This window comes from Meleagris gallopavo, chromosome 2, assembly GCF_000146605.3.
Source record: "Meleagris gallopavo isolate NT-WF06-2002-E0010 breed Aviagen turkey brand Nicholas breeding stock chromosome 2, Turkey_5.1, whole genome shotgun sequence".
NCBI lineage: Eukaryota > Metazoa > Chordata > Aves > Galliformes > Phasianidae > Meleagris > Meleagris gallopavo.
This window is the reverse complement of record NC_015012.2, coordinates 26,298,419-26,324,874: the sequence shown is the minus strand read 5'-3', so window position 1 is coordinate 26,324,874 and position 26,456 is coordinate 26,298,419. Positions and strand designations below refer to the sequence as shown.

The 26,456-nt window shown below is 41.4% G+C and overlaps 1 protein-coding gene across 1 annotated transcript in view; it reads left to right on the top strand.

Annotated features, from left to right (window-relative positions):
• Window positions 1-23,921, top strand: part of PLB1 (phospholipase B1) — a 79,463-nt gene extending 55,542 nt beyond the window's left edge. Inside the window, exons 44-58 of the mRNA XM_010706793.3 lie at window positions 1,075-1,152; window positions 2,735-2,795; window positions 3,457-3,515; window positions 6,469-6,527; window positions 8,182-8,225; window positions 9,368-9,467; window positions 10,793-10,844; window positions 12,895-12,975; window positions 13,870-13,935; window positions 14,460-14,551; window positions 15,695-15,776; window positions 17,053-17,157; window positions 18,830-18,925; window positions 22,365-22,439; window positions 22,937-23,921. Coding sequence (XP_010705095.1) covers window positions 1,075-1,152; window positions 2,735-2,795; window positions 3,457-3,515; window positions 6,469-6,527; window positions 8,182-8,225; window positions 9,368-9,467; window positions 10,793-10,844; window positions 12,895-12,975; window positions 13,870-13,935; window positions 14,460-14,551; window positions 15,695-15,776; window positions 17,053-17,157; window positions 18,830-18,925; window positions 22,365-22,439; window positions 22,937-23,158 — 1,272 coding nt within the window. The 3' untranslated portion in view covers window positions 23,159-23,921. The remainder of the gene's footprint in view (window positions 1-1,074; window positions 1,153-2,734; window positions 2,796-3,456; window positions 3,516-6,468; window positions 6,528-8,181; window positions 8,226-9,367; window positions 9,468-10,792; window positions 10,845-12,894; window positions 12,976-13,869; window positions 13,936-14,459; window positions 14,552-15,694; window positions 15,777-17,052; window positions 17,158-18,829; window positions 18,926-22,364; window positions 22,440-22,936) is intronic.
• The last annotated feature ends 2,535 nt before the right edge of the window (window positions 23,922-26,456 follow it).

The following is a 26,456-nucleotide window of genomic DNA, read 5'->3' as shown; positions in this document are numbered from 1 at the left end:
TAACATAAAGATACTAGATTTAGATTAGGTATTAGGAAGAAACTCTTTACTCAGCGGGTGATGAGTGCCTTGCACAGGCTGCTCAGAGAAGCTGTGGATAGCTCATGCCTGGAGGTGTTCAAGGCCAGTTTGGATGAAGCTCTCAGCATCATGACCCAGTGGGTGGCAGCCCTGCCCACAGCAGAGGGCTGGAACTAGATGGTCTTTCTGGTCCCTTCCAACCTAGGTCTTCCTATGATTCTATATTTTGCCTTCTGTATGACTGAAGAGGATAGTAAGTGAATTGAAATTGGACACTCACAAATTCCATTTATTGTTTTTACTGTTTCTGAGTATGGTTTCAGACTGTTACTATATCTGGAAGTGATTCCATGAAAACATCAGTTGAGAGAGACTGCAAAGGCCCAAAAAGCGAAGGAAAACTATTTGCATCAAGGCAACTTAGAGTAGGATAAAACCCTGGAAATAAAAGATGAGAGGGTATTTTAATTGATTAAATACGCTTTCTGATGTTAGTGCTTTGTTAGACCCTTTGTGGAAGGAATTGTTCTGGAATTGCTCTTACTTGAGATAACTATGTATCCCTGCAAAGATTTTTAGTCTATACAATGTGCCTGTCTTCCTTAATGCATGTTGCATTAGGAGAGGACAAAAATAACAATGCAATTTGTACAGTTTCTCTTGGAGGGAGGAGTGATTCATACAGTAGTCAGTCTTTTATTACTCTCTGCTGACACAGGAAGATATGTCCAGGTTTCTCCAGACTTTACAACAACGTCTTTTAAAGGGACTAAACAGCTAATAAAGCCGAAGTAGTTTTTGGAAGGCTTAGGAAAGGAGAATGTTGAACTGCTAACCAGGATCTGACATATGTACCATTTTTACCATAAGAGACTAAAGAGGAAATATTGCTTCTGAATTTTAAGATATGGAAAACAGTTTCGAAATCCAGATCCTCATTTTGCTGCTTAGACAACTACATCTTTGGTGATATCATGTCTTGACATAACTTGCTATGATGTGTGCCACGTTTATTGCCTAATTTCTCTAACTTTAAATTCTTCCTTGTCACAGAATAACTCCTTCCTGAGTACAAATAAAAATAGCAACAACACAAATCCTCCTGTGCTTTCCACCAGTGAGCCAACAAAGGTAACTGTTGCTTCTTTTGCTGCATTTTAGACAAGCTGTTCGCACATCCTTCTGAGTTTATAAATGTGATAACTTATCACCAATTTTTAGACAGAAAAGTCTAACTTGCATTGCATTGTTTCTTGTGTAAAAAATGTTAAACACTTCTTGTCCTAAAAGCCAGACAAAATGAGTTGTATCAGGTGCAATTTCTACAGTAAGTCACGTGGAGTGCATCATTAACTTGTATTGCAAGTACCTCACAACAGGGGGAAGAGAATTTAGGATGCTGAATCCCCAGATGATCTAAGGAAGGTTTATGTGTTCTTGAGCCTCTGTATTTCCGTGTCCTCAGGTAGACTTAACCTGCAGAGGGCAGTCATATTTATTAATTGCATATGCTGCCAGCTGCACAGGATGTGATGGAGATCTGTTCTCAAAAGGATTTACTTTTCATAATGAATGAGCAACTACCATAGCAAACTACAGATTAAGCAAACTTTGTGTTGGACTTGAAGAAATGGGGCAGAAACTTGCTTTTGACAAATGGCTGCAGGCATGCAAGGAATGCTCAGCTTTGATAATGTAGCTATGATTAGAGACAGCAGTCAAAGTCGGCCATGTAGTTGGACATACTGGTCCTTGTGCCTGTCTAAATTATGAAAATCTCCCTGTGCCTTGAGGGTTACAAAGAGAAACAGCTAATATTGTTTCAGAAAGCCATAGTTTGCAATGTTGAAACGGGATTTTTAATCTGTAGAGCTAGTTATATACTTTTAATGGTAATCGTGCTTACTGAATCTCAACTGCAATAAGTTCTGAAGTGATAAAGTGAAGGAAAGAAATACCAGAGAGAGTATATGAGCAGCTTCCTGTTTCACCTGAAAATAAGCTCAGTTTTCTTTTCTAGCTTTTGGAGGCAGCCTTTAACTAGATGGTTGATAGTAGAGCCTATTACACTGTTATATAGGAGAACAGACAAATTTGTCTCAATATTAAAATACCATCTGTACTTTTTGAAGACCACTGGCCTATGTTCATTTATTTACTGAAGGATAGGATTGTGCACTCATAGTAATAATTCAGGTTGGAAGGGGATCCTCAGGGCATCCCTAGTACAACCTCCTGCTCCAAGTAAGGTCAGGTCTGAGATCAGAGTAAGCAGATATCATTACAACAATTACAGATTTTCAAGTGTGAGGATGCCACCTCCTCAGTCACAGATGAAATCTCCAGACTGTGGAAAAGGCAAAAGGGCAAAAAAGTATCTATTTATGGAACTTTGTCACAAGTAGTTTTTCTAGATTATATATCTTGACTTTGGCAAAATGGTATATTTTGGCTAGAAAACTTCACCAGAAATAATTTAATGTTTGGACAGCATTCCACAAAGAGGAGGAAGGACTCTGATCTTAAAGGTCTTTTCTAACTTTAATAGTCTTTTCTAACTTTAATGATGCTATGACTGTTGAGCTACATAAACACCAAACTAGGATCTATTTTTAAATTTGGTCTTGTTCTTCACCATACAGTTAAACCATATGTGTTTTCCATGTTGTCTTCTAACCAAAAGGTGACACAATTGTATGAACTGTCATTTCAGAATTGGGGCAGTGACCTGTCATGTTCTGAAAAGACTCCATCCAGTCGTGTCCCAACATCAGGTGAGAACGGACTCATCAGCTAAAATCCTGAATGGGAAAGATATCACCTTGTGTTTTTAAAAGTCTTGAAAGTGCAACTTCTAGGTAGAATGAAAACAATAAAAACTGATATATTTAACTGCAAAATAGGAAAATCCATCCTGCCAGAGACAGCAAGTTCTACAATACAGCAGGGGATAAATGCAATCCCATTTACTATATACATATATAGCAATGTGGCAGATCAAAGTTGTCTGTGTAAGCAAGTTTGACCTACCTTGCATTATCAGTAGCATAGTAGCAGTGTTGTGCATAACTGGAAGGCATTGTGGGCAGATTGCTAATGGGAAGAATTGATCTATGGCCCAAACCTTAAAAAGTAACCCTGAACATATCTAATCCATTTTCCTTTTTTTTTTTTTCCTTTTTTTCCTAAGGTGACACTTGAATAGTTGCTTAAGGTTCGTTTATTTCCTTGTTTGTTGAGCACGCTATTGCAAACAACTGGCAAGAAGTTATATATTTTGCCTGGCAGGCATATAGAACTTGATGCTCATTCTCCTTAAAAGTCTGTAAAAATAGCATCAGGTTGAAACCAAAGACTTGGACCTTCATTCTGATAAATAACATTTTATGTCAGTTATCAATTACTATGTTTTTTATTATTCCTACTCCTTTTTAGTACATGAGCTACAGCCTGCTGACATCAAAGTCATTGGAGCACTGGGAGATTCCCTGACTGTAAGTACTGTTATATTTCCAGGTTTAGAATGAGAAGAGTAAATGTTCATTGCTACCTCTATGTGGTTATGTCAGTCATCATCAGATAGAAAGCAAACTGTTTTGTCTGGCAAAGAAAAGCTCATCTACTTGTGTCCCTTTGCAAAGAAATAGCCTAAAGGGATATGAGTGACACTGACAATTGAGTAATCTAGTAATGAATAATTCAGGTCAGAACAGAAATTGGATCACATTCTCTACTGCACACAATTTATTCAAGTGTTTTAGAAAAGGAAAATGTCTACCTCATAGTAACAGTATTTTCTGAAATAAGAAAAATCAATTGCCATTTTACATACAATGGCAGGTCTTGATGAAATTTCCTAGAGAAATAACTGATTACCAAAGTGATTCTCACTGGAGATAATTCTGACACTTCAGTATTTCAGAAGTGTGCTCTCAGATGTTGTTTCCTGGGTTAATTTTAATTTTAGTTAAAACTATGATGTATTTCATGTACCAAGAAATGCAAACTGAAAAGAACAGTCTCAGAAAAGAAGGGCTCAAAAAAAAAGAATAACAGGGAATATTGCTGATCTGTGCTGAAGTTTTCCGAGAAAGAGTTCCAGAATTGCACAGCACTACAGAATTGTTCTGGCATGGAATGAAGGCAGATACTGGTGTCAATGTGAATTTACATTCCTGAGCTACACCTGTGCTCATTTTAGCAGCTTCAGTTCCTGCAGAGTTCAGAGGGAGTTGAATGGACTACAGTTCTCAAATGATCAGGGTTATTGACAGGCAGGTGTGAATGTATGTCTTCACCTCCTCATTAGCTCTGAAAACAGATTTCACTTGACCTGAAGTAATCCTGTCTTCCCTCCTACTGAGCTTTGAGCTTTTCTTAGAGGACCTTAGTAATGACCCTGCAAACCTCCCTCCTATCCATCGCCAGCATTTAAAATTGCTTGATTTCCTCCTCTGATGGCACACATCTTTTTAAAATTTTTGGTTCTGATACATGAAAATTCTCAGAGATTTCTAGTCAAAGGGGCCAGATTCTGCTCCCAACAGCAGAGCAAGGCAGTCTTTCATATTGCCGTTATTCATGCAGTTGTTCTTGATTGCCATTGCCATAGCAAAGTGTGAATGTATGAGATGTAGTGCTGATTGAGAGGCATGGAGAAAGAAGACAAAGAATATTTCTCATACGTACAAACACATATGCACATAAATAAAATTTTGGTATAGCCAGCAGCAACTCATACTTTGTACTTCATCCCTGGTACAGAGGGACTATAGCAATATCTGTCTTGCTTCCCTAACGCATTGATTTTCCTCCTGGTATTTCCTCCAGGAGCACTGAATGCAGTCAGTATTGATGGCTATGTTGATAACGTGATGTTGTGGCTTAACCCAGGAGGCAGCTAAATACCACAAAAGCCACTTGTTCATTTTCCCATAGGGCTATGGGGGAGAGAATTGAAAATGGTATATGAGAATTTGCCTGTTAAGGACAGTTTAACAAGAAATGAAGGAGGAGGAGAAAAAAATAGAAAAAACAAACACAACCAACCAAGTGATTGGTGTACAATGCAATTACGCATCAGTCCCCAGCTGATGCTCAGTCAGTTCCCAAGCAGCAGCAGTGCCAACCCAACCAAATCCCCCCAAGTTTTATGGCACGGTGCCACGTGGTGTGGAATATCCATTTGGCCAGTCTGAGCAAGCTGCCCTGGCTGTACTCCTCCAGCTTAAGGGCAGTGCAGAACGAGGAACAGAAAAGGCCCTGACAGTGCAAGCACTTCTCTGCAGCAATGAAAGCATCAGTGTTTTATCGGTGCTATTTTCATCCTAATAAAATACAGAACCATACCAGCTACGATGAAGAGAAAGAACTCTTTATCAGCCAAAACCAGGACACATAGCTTTTTGAATAGCACAAAATGAAGTGAAACCATTAATAAACTAAAAAGCTACAGAATAACATATTTTCATTATTGCTGTCATGAAAGTGAGTCAAGCTGCTGACCTTGCTAGAAGTTTTTGAAAAATAAAATAATGAAAGCATTCTATCCCAGTCCTGTGAACGCTCAGATCTATCATCACATTCTTTGTTCTGATGACTTTCCTGTATACTAAATTGTAATAAAGTTCACACCGCAGGAAGACTGTTTTCAGTCCAGATGCAGTTGGAGATTAATGAAACACTGAACAATTTAGTCACGTCACTGGCTAGAATGCATCTGTTCAACCTCTCAGCCACAGTGCATGGTGAAAGCAAAAGATATGCCAACATGTTTATCTGTATTGGCAAAAATACAAAATAAAAATCCTGCCTACATCTCACAAAGTCTCTGTGTTAGATTTCTTGACAGGGTCCAACAGAGAAAAGTGAATTTTGCACCAAAGTTTTGTTTTCTTGGCAGTTTAAAAAACAACCCTTCTACTGATTTATTTACAGCTAAATCTGACTGGGAATTTTTCAGCTGCGTTTTTCTCTGTATTATTAGGCCTCTCAACATCAGCTTTCTTCAGAACATGCAAGAATGAAGCAGTGTCCATCAGAAAAATCCAGACAAATACAAAGCTGTAGATTGTAATCTGGTTCCCCTTAATTTGTTGAAACTATTATTTGAGTTGTAGTTCCAATGCCATATGTAGTTCCCAAGATCTTACAGTCTGATGCCTGCTGGTTGGACTGTGTTTCCTCTACTCCAGGGTCTGCTGTTTAGATGAGCTGCCTTCATATATGAGGATAAGGCTGTGAATTTGAAGCATGGGAGATGTAGGACTACCCAGAGGCCAGTGTGTGCTGTTGGATGAGGACAAGGAATGCTTATGCTGTAAAGGACTTGGTTGGATTCAGAATGGCGTTACCAAAGTTCTTCAGCACTTTCACATTTTCTATTTTACCTAAACTTGCAGCACCCTGTTCTAGTATTTTTTAAGTTATTCTTCTCATCCATTTCAGACTGCAGCAGGAGCCTGCACAACTGATCCACAAGTGGACTGGAGGGGATGTTCCTGGAGGTAAATATGCTCAATTTTCTCTCTGGTATTTTCATCCATAGAGACAGTTGAAAACGTGGGTCACCTGGTTGTGTACTTACATCCCAAAGAGGATGGGAATGAGGTATATCAGACAAAGGGGTGTGCTGCCACATGTCTAGTAGCTAAATTCTGCTCCTGTCAAGCAAACTTCTTTCTGCAGAGAGTAAATATGGGGGCGGGATGCTGAGATTGAGTATTGCTGGGTAAAGGCTTGAGAGAGAGTCAGTTGGAAGAGAAAGGGAGTGATTTTTGTGGTGGTGGGTTTTTGTTTGTTTTTCAAATGAGAACTGACTGCTACCAGTAGGGTCCTGTGCCTCAGTCTATTGCTGCTGTTGTGATAATCGAAAGCAGTGTTTAATGCTAGGTAATCTATGTGAGTGATTGGCATGAACGTGCTGAGTGCACCACATGCACGTACAGTGAAGATGTCCCAAATAGATTTGCAATTACAAAGCAAGCAATGACAATATGTGCTAGAGTGGATGTGAATTTAATGTCCACATTAGAGTGGAAGAAAAGTACCTGCCTCATACAGGCAGAAGTATGAATGGTATATATGATAAGCATGTGCATGTATACACTCCTTTCTTCATCTGTCTTTTCTCTACTCTGTGCTTCCCCCATGTCAGGGCCTGACAGAGATAGTATAAGGGAACACTCTCTATACACACAGGCATTATTTGAATGCTAGCGATACAAGTTGTAGTGATACTGTTAAGCTTGCTAATGCTCATTGATGGATAGCCCTGTAGTTTGTTTAGAAAACAGGAAGAATCTGTGCCCTTGTACCAAGTAGGTAACGATGATAAACTGAACTCCTTGTACCAAGTAGATAAGGAAGTTCTGCTAGAATCAGCTAATTTTGTGAAAGCAAGAATTGTGCGATCAAGGCAAGGAGCTAAATGAGCATGTGTGAAGACAGATTTCAGCCAGTAAACACAGTGAGGAGGAGTGTTTGGAGGGTCTCAGAACCACCACCACAAAAAGAGCTTGTGTAACCCTGTGTTAATGATTTTGGGGGAAGTACTGAATGTGTATGTACTGCTTGGGAAAACCTTTGCACATGTAACTCAAGTAATGCATACAAACTGAAGATATTTTGTACCAGGTACGCACAATTAGGTGGAAGGATCCATTTGTGCATCCAGCACTGAAAATAAAGGATGGCTGCTTTCTAACATCCTAGCTTGAGTCTGAGAGAGTTCCATGATCAACCGATTTATGATAACAGTAGAGGCAGAGGCATTATTCCTTATTGCAAAATAGCAGATAGGTGGATAATGAACATTTAATGCAGTCTCTCTTCTATGCATAAATGCACACAAATGTATTTTCAGCAGGGCCACATGCCTTCTGACAATGGGCATCCCAGCACGTTCATATAAAAAAAATTGATTCTTCCTGTACGCTCCATTCCTAGTTTATAGGCATATATCCTAGCTGAAATCCTGCTTGATTCAATCTGAAATCTCCTTTCAGTACCTCTCCTGAAGTCTTTCTTGTCTTGTGGCTTTATATTCCTAGTTCAGTCTGAGGTGTGTATACCTTCCCGGACTGCAGTAGCAATGAATGTTGACAATAAGAGGGTTGCAGAACTATTGCTACTCAGTAATTCTGTACTTTCCCTTTGTAGTATTGGAGGTGATGGCACCCTGGAGACCCAAACCACTTTACCCAGTGAGTGTCCTGAAAAACCAGCGTGAGTAAGGGGAAAAGCACATTATTAGACTGAAAGCAGTCCAAGTGGATGTTCAAAAACATCTGGAAATGATCACACTTCCCTTGCAAACAGCGGGCATCCCCATCTGTTGTGAGTGGGAGTAGCTCACTTGACTCACAGCTGAAACCCAGACTGACCTTCCTAGCTGCAAAGCTAATTCAGCCCCTCCACATTACAACATCTGCATGTGGCCAGTGCATCCTTTTGACAGAAATTATGAAGAGTAAATGTACTGTAGGTGGCAGGACAGATCTGGCATGGCAGATCTGTTCCTTCTTCATTTCCTTGTGTTTTCCAATCACCAACTATAGTGCTCAATGACTGTGGGCAAACGGAGGATTATGAAACAATTAACAGTCTATTTAGAAAAGATCATTGGCAAGGTTGTGATTTCCTGTTGGTTTCTCTCAATACTTTCAAGCTGCTACACTGCACTCAAAAAATCTAAAAATACTATACATCTCTTGTCTTAGCATTCTGTGTAACCGGTCTCTGTAGTTGCCATAGAAACCACTGAGTGGTCAGTGTGACCATAAATTAGAGGGGAATTGGTTCACAGTGGTTCATCTATTTGTATGTGATCCATGCTGTGGAACAGTCTGGCAATACCTGACACTGTAACAAAAACCGATATGCTTTGTCTTGTAGCATGAACAGTGTGCTTAAGGAAAAATAGAAAATACATTTCATTATGCATGCAGCATTGTAAGTGAGAATTTATAAAGAGGTTTCAGACAGCACTACAGACACAGTAATAGTAACAGTTTTCAGGCATCATGCTTTGCTGCTGAGGGTTTCACTTGAAGCTTGTAAACATGAATAGAATTCACTTTCCTGTTATAAATATTATCTTAATGGGTAAATGGGGGACTGTGAGATAGAGAGTCCTCTTTGGAGCATCTGCTCCTGGTACACGAAGGGAAGAAACCACAATTACTCTGGCACTCAGCAAGTTCCCTAGGACCTGGGTGTCATCAGGGCCATCAAGCCCTTGTCCTTCTCCACAGGGAGAAATACTCGTAGTACTGAAGTCTCCAAAGCAGATATGTCTACTGCCAGTTGTACGATGGATAGTTATACATTGTCTTCTCTTTTTAAGATATTTTGAAAAAATTCAACCCAAGCCTCTTTGGCTTCTCCACTGGCAACGGTAAGGAAGGAGCTGGATTCAATGCTGCAGAGAGAGGTGCGACGTCACGGTAAGTGCAACTGAAGCCAAGAATGGGCAAAGGGGTAGGAAAGAACTGATGCACTGACAGATTGTCTTTGAGCTGCATGTTAAGGCTGATTTAATAATGACGATCCATATGTAATGTGCACATTTCTGTGGTCTGATTTCTGATTACATTTTTTTTAAGACAGTATTTTATGACTTAATTTTATTCTTTTTCTAAATTAGAGACAAAAGTAGAAGCATAAGTAAGGCATTAGATCAAATATTCTGTGCAGAAGAAATGAAGAAAGGAAGTTTCTAAAAGTACCTTTTTTTGCTCAGCCTTCAGTTTGCAGCTTCCTCATTCACTTTCAGTCTGTTTGTAATGAGAAAAAGCTGATGACCCTCTCAGTTATTCCTTGATTTCTGGGAAATGTGCCTCCAACTAACAAATAGAAACTGTCACCTAATTGCACTAAAAGCTTTCCTCATTTGCAGTGTAAAGAAAATGAACTGAGTGAGCATCTGGAAAAAAAATCCATTTTCCTCTCGAAGGAAAACACCAGTCTGTTAAGAACAAAAACGTATGAGTTTGTATTGCACAAGCTGTGCTTGCTCTATGGATATTCATGGAATTTGTTTCCAGGACTTTGTGACCCCTTTAACAGTCATCAAATTTTCTACAAAAGTGTTTCAGGGTAGCTAGCAAAGCCCGTGTAGCTACTGTTCTGTGAGTGACTTGAGGTCAGTGTGATTCTGGGAGTGCAAATAAACGTGGCCATGTTTGTGTAGCTGCTGGCAAAATGCAGAACTCAAGCTGCTCAAGCGCAGTCTCATCTCAGCATATCAGGAGTTCAAGTCTCCAGCTGGAGTCTCAGCACGGTTTGTGCTTTGCTCTATGGATGTTGCATCCTGCACAGACCTGAGCTCTAGCCCAGTGGTTCCACTGTACAAGCAATATCCTTCAGACAAGCTGTAGGAATTGAAGGCCAGATCAGGAAAGCTGGGTAGGTGCCCAGCTTCTGTACAAACATTACTAGATTTCAAAAGGAGTTATGCAGCTAAATTTCTCTGTACATCTGGGCGTTAGTGTTTTTTCTCCAAATAAAATGCACTTAAGCCTACTCTGAGATGCGAAGGATCCATCCCAGTTGACTGCCACTTGGCAGCTGTCCTAGCTGAAACCCTTTTAGATCAGATTGTTCGTGCAACTGCTGCTGCTCTGGTCACTACTCTTCCTTTTGAGGCATTACTTTCTCTGTGTGGGTTTCTGCCACTCCTAGCATTCCCTGAAATGAGGAGTGTGAGAGAAAATGATGATGATGAGCTTTTAGAGCATGCATCTAACATCCTTCTGTTCTCTTCCTACAGCAATATGCCAGCCCAAGCACGTGAACTGGTGGAGCTAATGAGGAGCAGCTCGGTAAGTGGATTGTTCCTGAAAAACAAAGCAGGGAATTCAGATTGCACCTCAGTGCTCCCATGGTGCCAGTTCATGGGGCAATTGAATACAGTTCTTTACTGATAAGAGAAAAGTCAGTGTCCTCATCTCTGGTATGTTTTCTGAGATAAGCAACTAAGGAACAGTCACTATCATAAAGAGATTAAAAGTTACCTATTGGAAATCCACCCAGGTAGTGTGCAAACACAAAGGGCAGAAGCTGATGCATCTGGGAGTTGTGAAAATAGTAGTGGGAAGGAGGAGGAGATCTGGAGGCTCCAGGCAAATCATAGGGCTGTGAGTGAGCAGCAGCATTCAAAGCGGAACTCGTAAAGGCCAAGCACAAAGTTGCTGGAGCAGGGGCCTAGTGACAAACATCAGTCACATTCTTTGATCTGAGTATGGGACTGGGGAATGGCAATACTGGGAAAGGGAACATGAAATCCTCCCGGGAGATTAGGCCCCCTGAAACAGGAATGTGAATCATTTGGCCTTGAGGCCAAAGTCTTCAAGGTGGAGTGAATCCCTGCCACATCTCAAGCTTTTAGGGAACTGGTCAGGGATCTAGTATTGTGAACCAACCTGCTGTTCCTGCTCCACTGAGGGCTGCAGAGAGCTTTTAACACAGTGGCTAGTGCTGAAGTTTGGGGCGTGGGGGGAAACGTGGGAGAAAGCTGAGGCTGTCTTGCCCCAAGCGTGGTCTGAATTTGTTGTGGTGATGTGTTGTGATGACTGTCAATGTGATTTGTTGCTTCATAGAGTGTCCAGTAAGGGAATAAGAGAGCCTGGTGTTCCTTGGCTCAGACTGAATGGGAAAGAAAGGTACTGAATAAGCAGGATTTGTCAAAGCACGCATCCCTGTGTGCCAGCACTCCTGATGGATGCTGCATACTCACCGCTCTGTCAGTTACTCTGTGCTACCAAATGTTTGGCAATGAAGGGAGCTGCCGTGGCTCTTCAGTGAAGTACTACATGGCTCTCGATCTGTTTTATTCGCTGCTATTTATGCATGTTTAAAAAGGGGGGGAAAATCCCTGCCACGCTTTGTGCAAAGCTTTGGGAGCAAGGCGTTGCTTGAGGAGAATTCAGACCCGTGGGTAATTCCCAGGCCCTTCCTCTATTTGCGGGATCCTTTCGCAGCTGTTTGTTATGTAAATGCACCGCTCTAAAAATAGCTGCCTTTGATTCCTTTCTTTGTTCAGAACGCTACAAAATGTTTTGCTGAGCTCCAGCTCTCAGCAGCGCCTATTGTCAGCGCGGTGACGTGGTTGCTGCAGCTGCCCTTATATGAGCTCGGTGAAGTCACCGGCCTCCCGGACTCTGCTATTTTAATCCGTTCTCTGGTCCCTGGGATGCCTTTCTCCCTGCCTACCCGTGGGTTGATGCCTGCCCAGCTGGCAGGATCCCGAGCAGCACACTTCCCCGGCTCTCACCAGCCACTCCAGCAACCCCAGCTCTGTTCCCACCGTGCCCCAAACCCAGTATTTGTTTCAGCACACCTGCTGGCACGTCTCAGTGCTCAGCTGCCCTGATGGTTCTTGTTTGCTGAAGGGAATTTCCTTACAAAAGCCAAGGTGAGCTGCAGCTAGACTAGCAAACAGTTCTCATGTTCCTTCAGACGGATGCTTTTCTTTGATAGGACGAGGGGGAATGGCTTTAAACTAAAAGAGGGGAGATTTAGGCTAGATGCTAGGAAGAAATTCTTTATTCAGAGGGTGGTGAGGCAGTGGCACAGCTGCCCAGAAAATCTGTGGTGCCCCATCCCTGGAGGTGTCAAGGCCAGGTTGGATGGGGCCCTTGGCAGCCCGAGCTGGTGGGGGGCAGCCCTGCCCACGGCAAGGGGTCGAAAATGGATGGGCTTCAAGGTTCCCTCCAGCCTAAGGCATTCTATGATTTTGCTGCCTTAACTTGCTGCGCCTCTTTTGGGCTGCTCTGCTGTGCAGTCTGCACCCCCTGCGCCCCCCTCATTAAATGTTACCTCTGCAAGTGTAAGCAGCAAACACAGAAATGTGTTCATTTTATGTGCCACCAGAATATTAACTTCAAGGAGGACTGGAAGCTGATCACTATCTTCATTGGAGGCAATGACCTGTGTCAGTACTGCTTGGATAAGGTTTGTATCTCTGAAGCAGGCATGCTTGTTTAGGCACTTGGCAGGAGCCCAGCCCTGGAAATTTAACCTTTCTCTCTCTCTCCATGAGCCAAAGCTCCTCTTTGTTTAAAAAGCACTTAGGACTACAATTCCTTTCATCTGTGTTGTATAAGAAAGAAGTACACAGCTTTTGATTTTGAGGCACTGCAGGTCTGGAGTAATGCACAATTTAAGCAGCGACAATCTGCCCCATACTGAACAAAAGTATAAATCAAGGAGCTCTTCCAGCTTGACTGGACAAAGCACTTAAGAAGTGTGGTGTCTTATGTTTGTTGTTACAGGGACACAAGTAAACATTTATTCTGGAAAGTGTCTCCATGCAATAATTATTGGAGATGTCTCTTTCTTGCTTCAGAATGACACCAAATAATTCAAAGTAACATCAGTTCATTATGAAAAAGGATGTCATATCTAGCTGTCAGTGCTCACCCCCTCTGAAAAGCACACACTGAAGTCTTGAAGTCCGGCTCATTGAAATAAGTGAGGATTGTTCTCTCAGTTTTGGTCTATTTCCTTCAAAGACTGCTAAGTGGAGTCTTCGCCCCAGTGGCTAAACCTCTATAACCACACTCAGAGTTGTTTTGCCTATGGGTTTTGTTTATTCATCAAGGAAAGATTCTGCCAAGAACTCTTAAATACCTCTAGATTTTCTGTGAAGATTAAGTGAATGTGTTAGTGCTTATGTTCCCGTGGCACTCTACAACCTCTGCGCGTGTGGCAGTAAACCTCTTGTTCCAAAAATATATCTGCCATCAGAAGCAGAAAGGAGAATAGGGACTCCATTGTGCAAATGAAACAGCCAAAACTTCTGGGTTTTTGAAAGAAGACTAATCTTATTTTATTTTAATGACATAGGAAGCGTATTCAGTGCAAAACTACGTAAAGCACCTCCAGGACACTCTGGATATTTTCTACACAGAGGTAAGCTTTAAAGATACCCTAGCAAACTATGTTCCTGGCAAGCGCATTTATGTTTTTCTCACCTCTGGTAGACTTTCAGTGATTATATTTCATGCAAGATTATCTTCCAAAGAGCTGAGATCATAATGCAGCACTGAGGAGCAGTTGAACAACTGTGTTAGATAATGCCCTGAGAAAATGTACTGTAGTTTCAGGACAACTGAGTTTAGTGGTGTTTTTGCTGTGGATCAAATATATCACAGCATTACTGCCAGTACTGATGGTGAACCAAGTTTCATTTACCCTAGAGAAAATGGAAATGCCCCAGGGCATGAAGCAGCGTTTCAGCTAGTTTGTACTAGCTGCCAGGAATTTTTTGGCTGACATCCACTATATGTCTCCCTCTCTTTATACATTACTCTTGCTATTGGTCGCAGCCAGTGCGATTCTGCACTGACTCACTGACCTACGGATGGCACTTTTCTCCCTTTGTAGTGGTATCATGTTCTCTGACTCGGTATGTCTGCTTATTATAATCCCTGCAGCTCCCAAGAGTCTTTATCAACATGGTGGAGATACTTGAGATTTCTGGACTGCGTCAGGTGGCAGCAAGCTCTTCAGAATGCTTTCTGACAGAGTAAGTGAACACAACAGATCTTCACCTTTAAAAGCCTTTCTTTTTTGTTACTGTTTGTTTGTTCTGATCAATCTAAACTTGCTACAGCAGGGATAGCCACATAGACCATTCTGAGCTCCTTTTATTGCTGCCTTTACATGAATACACTAGTTCACATTGACTTTCTATTGCTTCTTCCAATACTTCAGCTAAAAAAGGCGTGCACCTGTAGTCTGTGGTCAGTCATGGCCTTCCTTAGCTCTAAGGCAGCATATCATGGCATAAATCACCACGCAGTTGCCTTACAACTGACCTTAGTGCCTGTTATGCCTAGCCATTTGCTGCTTAGCAGCTCAGGCTGATATCCCTGATGCCTCTCCATGTATTCAGTGCTGCATTACCTATTGTGTTGGTCGGGCTGCAGAAAGCAAGACCAGGAGCTGCATTTCCCACCAAATGGAAGAGGTCAAAATTGTAACTCCAGCAAGACTGTGGGACGTGTTTTATGAAGTACCCTTGCCTTCAGAGGAGTCAGTATGGATGTATTTCATATCCATGTAAAGTGGACATAAGGCTCTCTAATCTAGCACAGAAAGTTATAAGAAAGACCACTGGTTGGAAGATGATGCCTAATGAATTCAAATGAAATAAGGCATGGATTTTTAATAATAGAAGTGATTAACTACTGGAACACTCTAGAAGAGATATTAGTGAACCAACTGTCTTGCTTGATGTTTTCATATTAATTCCTTCTTAGAGAATGCATTTCAGTGAAGCATAAGTTACCACCTGATATGAGAGTAAGAGAAGGAAATGCAGTAGTCTGGGGAATCAGATCACATGAACAAGTTATTTTCTAAACTTCTGGATTTCTGAAACTCTCCTGTATGTCAATATGTAGGGTGTTTTTATTCAAAAACATGATATGCTGCTAACGTGTGGCACAAGTATGTTTGTGTCTGACATTCAAGGCTTGTGAATCCTGCAGCTCTTACTGGCTGTGGCAGGTGTTTAGTGAAAATGAAGTCAATGAGGACTTTTTTTCCTGTTGTATCCATGTCTAAGTAAGCAAGGAGGCTCTCCTGCCTGTAAGCTTTGAGCAGCTATTCTGAGTACCAGGCTACTGTAGGTTGGCTTTTAATTTTAGTATTTCTTTCATTGAAGGAATCTTTGTCCATGTTTCTTAAACCCCAAAGAAAATTCTTCTGATCTACAAGAAATTAAGAGAGTCAACAGAGATTTTCAGGTAACAATTTGATTCTGTAACTAGTCATCTTCATTTGTGTTTCTTTTTCATCTCTTCCTTCAATCCCCTTTCTCTTACACAAAACCTCAGAACTGAGAGGAGAGGTTGGGGAAACAGCTTGGCTACAGTTTAATTAAAATCCTGGCCTCCTAGGTGATTAGCAGCAATGCAGTCTTTCTGCCTTAATGTTTTGAGCTTAGTTGTTTGGGCATTTGGAAAGGAGTTGATGATGATGGCTGTTTTGTTGGTGTACATTCATTATAAATGCAATGAGTAGCTCACAGGAGTTGACATGTTACTGCAAGGATAACAAATTAACTTGCATCAGCAGTTTTGTCATTACTCTTAGCAAAGGAAATGAATTAAACTAACCTGATATTCTTTTCTTTTACCATGGGCTGAGAGTTAGCACACAGCTTACTGTGGGTCAGCTAATTATCTGAGAGTAACTTTTCATAGCCTCTACCTTAAGGTTCACTCAAATTTAACAAAGGTTATGAATAGACATTGAAGCAGAAGATTTTTCTGTCATTAGTTCTGTGAATGCAGGGATCACTATGGGATCACAGTTTGTTCTCCAGTCCTCCTGTTCTTTCTATGGCAGTAGATGTTGTCTGATGGATCTGACAAAGCTCAAAAAATCCATCTTGGAAAACACATAGACTTAGCCATGTAGGCATTTTTCTTTATTAGGGAAGTGGGACTAGAACTGTTCTGAGATATAACCAGGACCTTTAGTGTTTATACCCATAAGCTGAAAGGTATAATGAAGATAGCTTTATTATCTGTCTGATAATATGTATGTCTGTAGGCATAGTTTTCAAAAGTAGCAGGTGTTTTACAGTGCTTATATTTTATTTTACTGCCAGCACACCTTTCTGAAAAATCGAACATGTTCCACATGTTTGTGTTCCCAATCATCTGTCTCTTCTAAAAAATTTGGCCTTGCTCCTTTTTCTAATTCTCTGTACTTTTTTTCTTCTTGCGCTTATGAAGCACTGATTTCTGTAAGATACAAACCACATTTTTTTGCTCAAAGTTAAGCAGCTTCACTTTTCCAAATGTCTTAGTTTCTTCACATTTTTCTCACGAAAATCTCTTCCAAATTATCTACTTTGCCATTCTCTGGACCGTTCAATACTATTCAGCTGGATTTGTACTAAGTTTGCCAACCTACATTGCAAAAATGTAATATGCATGTTTTTACAATAGCTGTTAAATGGTAGATGATCTTTGCAAGTTCTTTTCCTGTTTCCAACCACACAACTCCCCACAGGCTGAAGCCTTGCAGCTGGTCAACAGTGGTCGGTACGAACAGCGTGAGGACTTTGCCGTTGTTGTGCAGCCATTTTTCCGAAACACCATTTTGCCTCTGGACAGCGTGAGTCTCCTTTTTCTTTTGCATCTTGCGTAGGCCAGTATCTTGATTTCTCTAAGCTGGCAGAATCCGTGAGGCAAGGACTGTGGGTTTTTTTTGTTTGCATGGTTTAGAGGCCACAGGGTAGAGCCTGTAATAAGAGTGACGGAGAAGACAGGAAAAGCTGTGCTGCCTGTGGGTCAAAACAGCTTTGGGAAACATTCACAGCGGGCATGTTGCACCTAGGCACCCTTGTGCTTCATCTGAACTGCATGTCCCCTTTTGCTTCTGCTGTTGGAGGGCTTGGTTGGCCTTCACCATGATGTTTTCTCTGCATTAGGTTGTTGAATGTGTTCAGATTTTCTTCGCATGGAGACCAGCATGCCTGACTCACCTAAGATTGGAAACAGGAAGCAGCCTTTGAAGCCAAAGGCTGATTCTCCCTTCTTTTATACAGCTCTAACATTATATATGTTCTGTAGTTAAGGATACAAATTCTTGGTGTGGATCCTGAAGCACTCAGTTTCGCATAATACTCGTCTTTTTGTTATAGCATCCTTATTTTGTTTTGCCACTCCAAATAATGGTTACAGTTTTAGTAGTGATAAGGTGTGTTTTCCTTAGTACTGATATTTGCCTCTCATGGATAAACCCACAGTTTTTGATATTTTCTGAAATCCAGCACAAATTTGAATACCTGAAAGAATCTGAGTTGTGAAAGTTTGATAAGCAAAGATTAAAGTAAACGTTTGGTTTTTTTTTTACGTTTGGGTTCTGTTTAAGGTAAAGTACAGATCAATGGCTGGGTCCATATACGAACTGTGACTATTGGTATAATGATAAGATTTGTTATGGAAATTGCTTTGTGAAGTTGAACAGTATGCATTACACAGGAGATCTCAAGGTGCTATAATCTGTCCATAGTTACGAGCGCCTAACTTTGTCTGCAGTGTCAAAACGTGAACAGATTGCATTTAAGGAAAATCACAGAATCGTAGGGGTTGGAAGGGGCCTCTGAGTTCATCTAGTCCAACTCCCTGCTGAAGTAGGTTCCCTATAGTACATTTCACATTTCCTGTTCCAGTGCTCTGTCAGTCAAAGTAAATAAGTTTTTCCTCATGTTCGTATGGAACTTCCTATGTTTCAATTTGTGCCCTGATCTTTCTTCTGTCACTGGGCACTGCTGAAAAGAGCCTGGCTCCATCCACATGACTTCCACCCTTTGGATATTTATAAGCATTTGTAAGATCTCTAAACCTTCTCTTCTCCAGGCTGAACAGCCCCAGGGCTCTCAGCCTTTCCTCTCGTGGGAGATACTCCAGGTCCCTCATCATCTTCGTGGTCCTCCACTGGACTCTCTAGAAGTTCCCTATCTTTCTTGAGCTGGGGACCCAGAGCTGAATACAGAACTCCAGATGTGGCCTCACCAGGGTAGAATAGAGGGGAGGGATCACCTCCCTCAGCCTACTGGCCACGCTGTTTGGAATGCACCCCAGGATACAGTTGGCCTTCTTGGCCATAAGGACACACTGCTGGCTTATGGACAACCTGTTGTCCTTCAGGACACCCAGGTCCTACTCTGCAAATACCAAAAAGTGTGAAGTGGGTATGGTAGGTACAGTGCACTTTTAGATACAATATGTCAAGTCTTAAAGTGTGAAATGTATTTAGAAATTTATTTTGCTTTTTATTGCAGAATGGCAAGCCAGATCTGAGTTTCTTTGCTGCAGACTGCTTTCATTTCAGCGAGAAAGGCTATGCTGAGATGGCTATGGCTCTCTGGAATAATATGGTAAGAGACTAGAAAGTAGATCCCAATGTGCTTGTTGTAGGAGTCCCAACAAAAGATCATGAGAAAGGATGTTTGTGTGAAACAAAACAGTAAACAAGAAATAAAACTGTTATGCTAACATGAGGAGGACTACTGAACTTTGAGATCCTTCTTTGTCTGCATTGCTTGGGACACAACTGACAGCAGTTTTGTTGCCTAAAACAGTATAACCCTTTGCTTATCCCCTTTGCTTATGAAAAATTCTGAGTGTTTCAACATACTCTGAAGGAAAATTCCTTTCTGCTTTGGTAATTAATATGCACTAAGACAAAAATCAGCCCAGTTAAACATACAGTCCCGTATGTTTCCTGAAAAAGCCTGCTGAATGAGCCTACCTTTCCTCATTGACGTCTCCTAGACTTATTATGAAAACACGTGATCAATTTCTTTTTTTACTTACCATTAAAAGTGTTGTATCATCCAAATATCTGAGGCAATTCTGTCAGAGTGACTGAAGCTAATGGAGGACTGAAGTCACACCTATGATTCCTCTGCTTGCAGTCATGTTCCTTCTGTCATTTTGAGGGAAACAAATTTTGAATAGTGCTGGCACAGTATATAAGAAGCATATGCTAGACTTGATAACTCCAAGGTAACAGTCACTTTTGGAATGATGTTATTTCCCATAGTCGAAAAAAGTCTATGGTGCTTTCATGCCACAGCAACATTTGCTCTTCTTGTCTCATCAACACCAGTTTGCAAACGCACTGTGCCAGCAGAAATGCTGTATCCCGGTTTGTGCAAGAAACAGACATAAATAGAGGAGAAACTATTTTCAGTTTAAGTAAAAGTTTGAGCAAGATAACATACTCCCTAAGGAACTTCAGCACAAGGACTAGGACATCCCGGACAGAAACCTATGCAGTTGCTCTCTGTAACACATGAGCTGTAAGTCGTGTAAGGGTTATGGAAAACAGTGTGTGTGTGCCTGTGTTATTTATTTGTGCACCCAACAAATCTGCCTATTTTTCAGCATCAGGCTTCACTGTGTGGGTCTCCAGATGGTGGCAGCCTAGCAGGCTTCTTTGTGTAGTAGCTCTAACAAGGCTCACGGTGGTTCAGGACCCCCTGACAAATGTAAATAACATTCAAATAGTGCATGGCTGCAGATCCCAAGAAGAAAAAGAAAATATCTGGGCATATGGTAGCCTTAAATTGGGTTTGTTGACACGTGGTATTCTTATTAGCCATTACTCATTCCTGAATCACGATCAGTCCTTTTTTTTTGCCACTGGAGCTTCATTCTGTCCAGGCTGTCACTCATTTCCCACATATAAGAATATTGACACATCTTTCTACTGCGTACTGGGGATCAGATTCTTAAGCAAACTCTTCACTTCCACAGAACTCTGTCGATTCATGTTGATCAGACTAGTTCCTATTAAATCTATTTAATATATTTATATTTAATATATCTATCTAATACTTCCCTTCTTTCCACTCGCTGTCCATGTATGGAGAGGTTGTGCAAGCTTACTGTAAGGCCGTATTGTTTTGCTGTTCCCTGAAGAGCTCAGCAAGAAGTAGGCTTATTGCCAAATGACATGTATTCTCGTCAGTCTACACAAAGGGCTAGACTGTGCCTGGCCACTGTGTGGGTATGCAAGGATGGAGACGGCTTAAGGAGCCTCTTCCTCACCCTGATGTTCTCTGCCTTTCCTGCCTCATGCAAAGTGTACTCCTACCCTATGAAGTCAGAAAACTCTTTAATCTTAACAGTCTCCTACTGGTCCTAGATCCACCGTATCAGCCCCCTGGCCCACAGTGTGTTTAGCTTGTATTATGCCTCTGTATTTGCTACATGCTACCAGAGGATCTGCATGTGTGTTCCAGAAATTGTCCTGTATACTTATGGACTTGGAGATGCTGTCATCTTCGGAGCTCAGAAGATTATGCTCCTGAGGTACACATCGCGTAGAGTCAAAGTGAAAAGGATAGGCTATAGAATTCTGCACCTTATTGTCCTTTGCCTGGGCGTTATGCCAGACCCCTTGCCAAGTGTTCTGGCACAGAAAGTGTTACGGTTACCTACAACTAACCAGTCAAGCTGCAGACAGAATGCTACAAGAAATGAGCCACATAGCTTTCAAATCATTACATCAGAACTTGAGCTTTTCCCTTCAAATGCAATAAAACAAGCAAATTCCATCTTCACAACTTTAGCAAGAAGGCAGACCAAACAATTAGGACTTGTAGGTGTCCAACAGGACCTCATGACAATCAGTAAAACCTTACCCTCTAGTTTACTTCTCGTCTTCTCTGCACTTCTTACATTTATTTCCTCTTCATATCTTTAATACACGAGGCATCATCAGCTTCTTTATCTTGTGTTGGTTCATCTCTCCCCTTTGATTTTTTTCTGTGCCTATTTTTATTTTGTATGAAGAAACCAGAGAAAGTATTCCCATACTGGAATTTTGTTATCAAGATTTTTTTCTCCATCTTGTGTTGGTTTTGTCAAGGTATTGTTTCTCTCCACCGTGCCAGTGACACTTTAGTCATGTGGGACAGTAGATGTGTGTATAGATGGCAGCAGCAGCAACAGCCATCCTCTATGCTGTATACCTAAAAGTGCTGGGTGACAGTTCTGCAGTTTTCTATGGGCCAGTCCTTAGGTCATGACTTCTGGCATGTCGATACACAATCGTAAACGCTTCAGTCAACATGACTGATCAAGCTTCTACTTGTTAGCTTAACTATGGTAACAGATGGCACGTGCACTCCTAGCCTGGACATATTTTATTTTGCGTCTGAAATGGACTCAGGGAGAACCTATGGTCAGCTTAGCTGACAACTGATGATCTAACAGGCTTTATTTAATTCACTTCTTGCAGTCTTGTGAACTTAGCCTTAGCTAAAACTCCCCGGGCATTTCTTGTCTGAGTGTAGACTGCAAAGGTTAGCATTGTCTCCTCCTGCCTGTGCAACTCCACATCGTTTCTGAACGCATTTCCGTCACCATGACACCTAAGCTTCTTTCTTTCAGTACTGTGCTTAGTAATGTGAGTAACATTTCTCATGTGACTTTTTTTTTTCCCTTTGTGGTTTATACTGTTATTTGAGATGCCTATGTGGGAGAACTGAGTGTATAGTGCACCACTTTGTTGTAGCAGAGTATTTGAAGTATGTGGTAGTCAGAGCTATTTTCTCCTGCACTCAGTGAGAAAGAAGGAAAGGCTTCTCCTGTTGTTTGCTTCTTGAGTTTTTGCAGATACTGCGTCAGATCCTCAATGTCTTCAGTTCATGAGTGTTAAAATGTTTGGAAACTCTCCTATGATGCACTTCTCCCATGTTTCTTCATTGCTGCAGGCACTAAAAGACTGGATAAAAACTTGTAGGCATCCTCATACAAGAGGAGAAAAAAATCCTCACTGTTTACTATTGCTTTTCCCTTCCTCAGATGGAACCAGTTGGTGAAAAGCAGACTTACAACAACTTTACCTATGACAGATCAAAACTCAAGTGTCCAAACCTTGTAAGTAAAGGCCGTACTCTTCTTTAATCACATTTATTTTCTTCCTCTGTTCTTACTGTTTCTTGTTGGTTTTTGTTTGTTTATTTGTTTGTTTCCCAAGAATATCTTTGTAAAGGTTATAAATAGCAAAAATATGCTGCTGTTTATTACACTCTGGAAATTCTACAGAAAGGTTTAATGCCATAGATCTATCCTTACTGCAGTGAAAGTCTCTACTTTGAGCTGGTTTTAATGAGTGTAGGTATTTTCATTTGGTTATCTGCAGGAAACAGATTTGGAAATGATGCCAACACTGATGTTTCTAAGGTGACTTCTCTTTTTAATTCTAGGAACTTCAGGCAATGGGGCAGGAAACAGTTTGGGCTAAAGCAGAAGGCAGAACAGTTAATTGCCTGTCTAGAAATTGACTCCCTTCTCTGGGAGGGGGTATGCTATGCTGTCTGAACACTGCTGCGAGGTGTCTCTGGTCAGTAAAAACCTTTCATCTCTCTTTGTAGGAGAAACCCTTTCTTTCCACAATGAGAAACAGTGGATTTAGGAATTCAGCTCTCAATTTGGAGAAGACAGAACATTCAGTCCCCTACTGGGCTGTCATTGTGGCGGCAGTAGCCGGAGTCCTGGTGGGCTCTTTGCTCCTCTGGGCTGTGTCAGGAAGAAGAGCCAGGAGACACCAATGTGAGATCGATGCAGAAAAGAACATGAAAACAACATCTCTGTAAAACTAATGGAGCAAACATCTGTCTCTGCAGAATTAAAAAACAGTTGGACATTCCTCAAATTTTGTTTTTAGCCAGGAATTTTTGGGCCCACTGGTATTGCTCAGAAAGGCATTGTAGGGCTAGCTTCTGCAGACCAGTGAGGTGGACAATGGAGTTCCAAATGTTAAAGCTTTTTCGTGCTGGGATGTGCTTCTCAGTTTCTTGAATATTACACAGGACTTATTCATGCACCTTGGCACCTTATTTGTCCCCTTTTCCTATAAAACTCTGTGTATAAAATGTTAGATGTTCATGATTGTGACCTGGTGTTCCCCAGTGGTAAGGTGTGATAAAGAAGCAAAGTAGCAATTTCACATGTTAGATTCCAATAAGACCACTGAGCTGATGGTGCTATGGTCATACTGGAACTTTCAGGAAAGTACACAGGAAAGTGCAATGCCAAGGAAACATCCTCTAGCACCTTCTGATCAACCATGTAACAAAATGGTCTGGTTCTTGTGGGACCTGTGGCATGTTCAGTTCTCCCAGATTGGAATCACTGTGGTCATTCTCTCAGGAAGAATTTGCAAAGTTTTTTCAAACTTCTCAGGAGTTCAGAGTTGATCTTTTCCGGTAGTTAGACATCCCTTGTGTGATACTTGCATATTACATATATTCATTGTGGTCTTGTTTGTCAGTACTTTTATTTCATGTGCCAAATACTTTTATTTTTGATTTTATTGAAACTAAACTGTAGTTTGTAATGATGGTTTTTTCCTTTTTTTTTTTTGAGATTTCTACATTTCCATTCCAGAAATGCAAACAAGCTGAAAATTAAAACTGTTTCAGTGGAAAAAAGTGTTCTGGGTTTCTTAAATCTAGTCATTACACACACACACAAGGTATTCAGACTCCGTTTCGCTCATTCTTCTGGCCAAGATAAAAAGAGATGGGTAAAATACAGCGTGTGTAGTCAGGAACTGCAGCTCCACTCCTCCCTCCTTTGATCTGCTCTCAAAGGTTGGACTGTTAGTGGTAGGACTGTTGTTTGCATAAATCCTATCCACAGGTGTGTCTGAGCACGGCAGCTATATATGCAGCCCCAAACAGAGATGTATTTGAAATGCAAAACAGAAGCACCTGTATCTTGTTTCAGTGCAGCTCAGGCATAAGCTCACACAGCTCATCTCTGCTGTTCTTCCTGTCCCTGTCTTCAGTGTGTGTCTTAACCATCTACCTGATGTCTGAACTGCTGATATTTATTTAGTTCAACTACTGGAAGCAAACGCAGCCTTGTAATGTAAGACATCTACTATATTCCAGCATGTTCCACAGCATCATTACCTCAGACTATTATAAGATGTGGGGGATCTGAATCCCAGTGGGTTATGAAGGTGACAATCTATTCTCAATCCTGTATGTTATTCTCATAAGTCCTCTTCCATTCTGGGTAGCCACAAATCATGCAGCCCCTGCCTTCATAGGGAAGAAAAAGATGTCATTCTCTGTGGAACCTTTCATCAGTACTGGGTATGTTAAAGGAGACTCAAAACAGAATTTCAGTGCTGATGTACTTTTCAAATGATGTGTGCGTGCATGAAGTGGGGTGAAGTTTATAGAACGTGAGCAAGAGCTGCACCGTTCACTCATTAGGCTCTTCCAGCCTGGTGTTGGATGCAAATCTGTTTTGGGTTTCATGCTGGTGCCCCCTGCAAGAATAAGTAGAAGGTCCCTTCCTTTTGTAGAAGTCTGAATTTTGCTCTGAGCTTCTGAAAGCCAAGACATCAGAGTTGCAGCCAGTCAGGAAGTGAAACAAAAAGATGGCTCTTACCTCCTCCAGTATTTTGAAGGATGCTAGCGGAAATTGTTATTGCCTGGGACCTTGGGTGACTGCGGATTGTACCGCAGATACTCGGTTCCCTGAAGCATTCGGCTTTGTGAGAAATGCTACCTTTACTGAAGCTTTTGGGAACCTGGTGAGCTTAAACTATGTTGGCTCTGTGCTGCTTCGGCAACGGAAGCCTTTTCCTCTACTTTCTCTGGGTACAGCTCTGCTGCACTATTACAGCAGGAGCACATAGGAGATGGAGCTGGAAATTGTGTGCTCCTTATTTAGCCTGTGGAAATGTCTTCTGGCATCTTGCTGGTGTGGACTGAAGAATGTGATGAACTGCATGGACATTTAAAAATAAGATTAAAAAAAAGAAGAAGAATCATGCAGTTTTCAGCTGTTCCAGAAGCAAAATAATTTCCTTTAAAATACTGATGCCAAATGCTCTTTCTGTGCTCATTAAGTAGAGGTAGGATTAAGCTGAAATGAATGACAAATTATTAGGTCTGGATCTTTGTCTGACTGCATTCAGTTTAGCATTAAATCAGAATCTGTGCATCCTGTCTGTCAGTTGTCTGTTTTCCCTCTTTCCTTAATAACACATCTTTGCTTTCATTGCCCCGTGGCATGTTTCCTCTCTGCACTGCTGGGTGCAGGTTGCTTACTGATGCACAAAGGAAGGGAAGCATAGGAGGAACTTCAAGTCTGTGTGAAAAAAAGCATGAAAAGCATGGTGTCCTAGCCCAGAATTTTACTTCAGACAGTGGTGATCACACCTGCTGCTGAAAAGCACCTCGTATGTCTTCTGAAAACTGGCTTAGCTCTTCCACTAATGGAGAGCTGCAGCTTGGTGCTCATGGATAGTCATTGTCCAAGGGACTGCCCAGTGTGGGTTATTGCTGGGAGAAGCGCTGTGCTGTTGCCTGGCCCTGGAAACGGATCCAGTCTTCAAGGGAAGTGACAGAGCCTAATAAGCGTTGGCAGTTTGTCTACCGCTGAGGCAGCAGCTGAATGGAACTTCTGTCCTTTTTGTCTACCGATGGAAAAGCCCTGGATTCTTACAGCTCTGTAGTTGGGTTATTCCTGTTCCCTGTATCTGAGACTTTGGGAACAGGAAGAATGCCCATCCAAGATGTGGCTCACAAATTACTTACATGGAAAACAGGTTTCCTGGGAATCACAGATCTCTGAGCATGATTTTTGAGAACTATCACGTTAAAACTATTTCTATCCCCAGTTCAGAGTTTGCTCATCCAGACGCCTGAATATTATTTCTAGCAGCATTACACTGTATCAAAAAAAGAGGGTGGTAGAAGAAGGGAAAGAAGCTGGAATGGTTAACATCACACATGCTGAGCATCTTCCATGTAATCCTCAGCATCTGGCCCAGATACTACACTACCCTTTCACCTGTTGAATTCCTTTCTGAGGGCAGTCATTTTCTCTTACACAGTTTGAAACTCGATGCTATCAACTCATAGCTGAAAA